Source organism: Clupea harengus, chromosome 24 (genome assembly GCF_900700415.2).
Source record: "Clupea harengus chromosome 24, Ch_v2.0.2, whole genome shotgun sequence".
NCBI lineage: Eukaryota > Metazoa > Chordata > Actinopteri > Clupeiformes > Clupeidae > Clupea > Clupea harengus.
This window is the reverse complement of record NC_045175.1, coordinates 3,867,978-3,871,244: the sequence shown is the minus strand read 5'-3', so window position 1 is coordinate 3,871,244 and position 3,267 is coordinate 3,867,978. Positions and strand designations below refer to the sequence as shown.

Sequence of the window (3,267 nt, the reverse complement as noted above, 5' to 3'; positions counted from 1 at the left end):
ACGGAATCTTGTGGATTAAATCTTTGCTAAGGAGTAATGTGTTAGTGTGTGACAGACTGGAGACCCAATAGCAGTCAAACTGGGTAATCGAATCATCTAGACTAGAGAGTACGGTTTATTATTATTATTATTAATATTATTATTATTATTGGTATTATTATTATAATCATTGTTAGTATTGTTGTTATTATTATTATTATTCCATATTTTTCTATAACGGAGAGTGGCCATTTTCAAAACCCAACACTTGGCATGAACTGAAAGGCCTGGTTGCTCTTGCAGTGTAAGTGGTCTTTCATTTTCAGTGGTTTGTTTTCTTTTCTTACATTGCAATGTTTTCAGCTTCATTACACTCACCACAACACAATGGATAAAAGCTAAATAGACAAATGGCGCTGGAAAAAAAAACACATCAACAAAAGACTCCTTTTTGCACAGCTCTGGCAGGAAAGTCATTCCAACACTTTATGACTCCCCCTACTTAACATCAAAAGATCTTTCACTAATAGTAGGCCTACTATTCTTTAAACCTATAACCCTTTGGAAAGAAGTCAAATAACATTTCAGGGCCCCTTAAATGGAAGGAAGACAAGCGCTACAAAACCGCTAGTTTCATTGTAATTCATTGACTTGTTAAAAACGTCAAGCTTCAAGGAGTCGAGGAGAAAGGAGCGTACATTCATGGACACAGATGCGCGCCTTCAAGAGAGCTGGCGAATGCAAAGCCGCCTTTGTTTCGGGGGGAGTTAAACAGTTTAAAAAGCGGAGGTTAACTCAATCAATCAACATGTCCCAAATTGTGAGGGCAATTTCAAAAACCATATGGCCTCCAAACGTTTTTGTCCTTTTCGTGCAGCGGGACACGCTTGTTTCAGCATTGGAAGCCGCGGGAGGCTGAGCATTCTCCATTGTGGCCCGTCACATCAGGGGGACCCGTCTCATTTGTCCCCGAGTTTCATGCTTTACGCTCAAAATCACAGCCTCTACCCGAACAAAAAAGAATTATATAGACCTGAAGAAATTGGCCCAAAACTTGAGGTTTTGTTGCATTCACAGCTCTGCCCTTTTTCTCTCCAAAAGGCCCAGATTGGCGATTCTCACATAAATTTCCACAGGAAAAGAAAACACTTTGCAGGGTCAAGATGGCAGGACACGCTTTTGAAAGAAGAAAAGTGCATGTGAGTTTTTTTTTTTTTTTTAAATGACTGCTATATTATCAATGGGCAGCTGTGACTGTAAAGAGCTGTTTAGGGATTGTTTTTACTTTTTATTATTAAAAAAAAAAAATGGATAAGCAACATATTATGACTTGATATGGCTTTATTGTGCTTATATGCTCATTGCATTTGATTCTATGAAATCAGAACGAATCAAGGTTTATTTTTTTCATCACGATTTATTTATTTTCGTTTTATACATGTCTCCACAGGCATTCTCAAAGGCACTTATACAATCAGTTACTTTTAATTATATTTTCTACTTCGAAACATAAATCATTCCAGATATAGACATAGCCTAAAACTGAATTGTTTAATACACTTTTGCCTGTACATTTTGAAAATCAGAAACACACGACATCTTGCAATATAAAAATATATGGTGAGATTTCATGAAAAACTCTGAGAGAAAATAATAAATTAGCGAAGGCACATCAAGCTCGCTAAACATAATAGGCTAAATATAATAATATAATAACAATATAATATAATGACTTTATAAATGGGCTGTATCTGTTTGATTTTCAAGTTATTTTCCCCTTTCAGTCATCTAGGCCTACGTCAATCTCCTCGCCGTCGTCGTCTGAGCTTTCTTTACAAGCTGTGTGGTCTGAAAATGGAGACGTGGGGAAAACCAGAAGCTCCTTTTCCGCCTGAGAGTCTGTTGAGAGGTGTCCCGCGGTTCCATTGACAAGTCGCTCCAAATCGGCCAGTTTGTCCAATTTCTCCAAAGGCACACTCCCGATAGCTTTGGCAGACTTCACGTCTGCCTTCAGCTCCTCCAAGTCCCGCTTTAATTTTGCCCTTCGGTTTTGAAACCATGTGATTACTTGAGCGTTCGTTAGCCCCAATTGGTGGGCGATCTGGTCCCGGTCTGCTGGAGATAAATATTTCTGGCACAAAAACCTCTTCTCCAACTCGTAGATTTGATTGCTGGTAAAAGCGGTCCTGGACTTTCTGCGTTTCTTTGGGTTATGATGCCGTTGACCATATACTGTCAAACAGTCCCTTCCTAAAAAGACACCAAAGAGACAACATGTTATGTTTTAGGCTTATTCATGATGCTATTTGCACAGTAACACTTCATCATTGGCCTTCATCAATTAAACTAAAAATTGCAATTTCATGCCATTAAAACACAAGTTGATTGCGTACCTTCTACAGCTTGGAGAACATCAAGCCCCCTAAAGGTTTTGCTGGCAAGTTCTTCGAGAGCGCACAGTGGAGATGCTTTGGCGACAAGTGTCCGGTTGAGCAGCGGGAGGCCCAGTGGACTGCGTTTTTCCGCAAAGATAAGTGCTGTTCCTCGTCTTACAGCGGGTTTGCTGAGGATGTCCACGATGCTGAACGGCGTGAGTGGTTTGTTAGAGGATGCGGCAGGTGGAAGATGGTCCAACGGAGAACGCCTCTGTTTTTCTGTAGCAATCTCTTTGGACGTCATTATGGACGATTCTAAATGAGAGACGCGCTGATGATGCAGTGACAGCAAAGATACATTAATTTGAAAATTAAATCTGATTAGGCTGTTATCTCCGAGACACCACCATGACGTCACAAGTCTCACTAAACGGTTTCCACTCAGGAAATGTTCACCAATGTAGTCCAGGTATAGGGGACTGTGGAAGATGCTCAAAGTGTTTCAGCAACCAAGTTCCTTACTCGCACATACTATCCCAGATTAGCTCGATTATCCACACTGCTAGTTTGGCTGTGTCTGTGTCCCCTCTCACTGAGCTTGCAGTTCAATGGAGTTTTTGCGCAAGGCGAACTCGTTAATTAGTAGGCACTAAGAGCTGGAGGAGGAGCCTGGATGTCATTGATGAGTTTGTTTGCCCAGTTAAATCATTGAAATACAAGATTCTCTTCAAAGACGGGGTTGTTAGATGAATAACCTCAATTACAATTCAATTTTATTTATACAGGGCCAAAACAATAATATTGTCTCAAGGCACTTTCCAGACAGATAATGTGTCATATTACTAGGCCTATATTGCTATCCAATGGAAGTATATTATTTTTATCCATGTTTCCTTAAGAGGCTTATAAAATG

General features: G+C 40.0%; 1 protein-coding gene across 1 annotated transcript; it reads right to left on the bottom strand.

The window, feature by feature from the left end:
• Positions 1 to 1,738: 1,738 nt before the first annotated feature.
• Positions 1,739 to 2,658, bottom strand: lbx1b (ladybird homeobox 1b). Its single transcript, XM_012819320.2, has 2 exons — positions 2,373 to 2,658; positions 1,739 to 2,229 (listed from the first exon to the last, which is right to left on the bottom strand). The coding sequence occupies exons 1-2, from the start codon at positions 2,656 to 2,658 to the stop codon at positions 1,760 to 1,762; spliced, it is 756 nt and encodes a 251-aa protein (XP_012674774.1). The 3' UTR covers positions 1,739 to 1,759.
• Between the last annotated feature and the right edge of the window lie 609 nt (positions 2,659 to 3,267).

What these genes read in the sequence shown, in the direction of transcription:
- lbx1b (XM_012819320.2), bottom strand. Translation starts at nt 2,658, where the DNA reads ATGACGTCCAAAGAGATTGCTACAGAAAAACAGAGGCGTTCTCCGTTG. An exon ending in TGTTCTCCAAGCTGTAGAAG is followed by an intron (nt 2,230 to 2,372) that starts GTACGCAATCAA and finishes GTGTCTTTTTAG; the next exon opens with GAAGGGACTGTTTGACAGTA.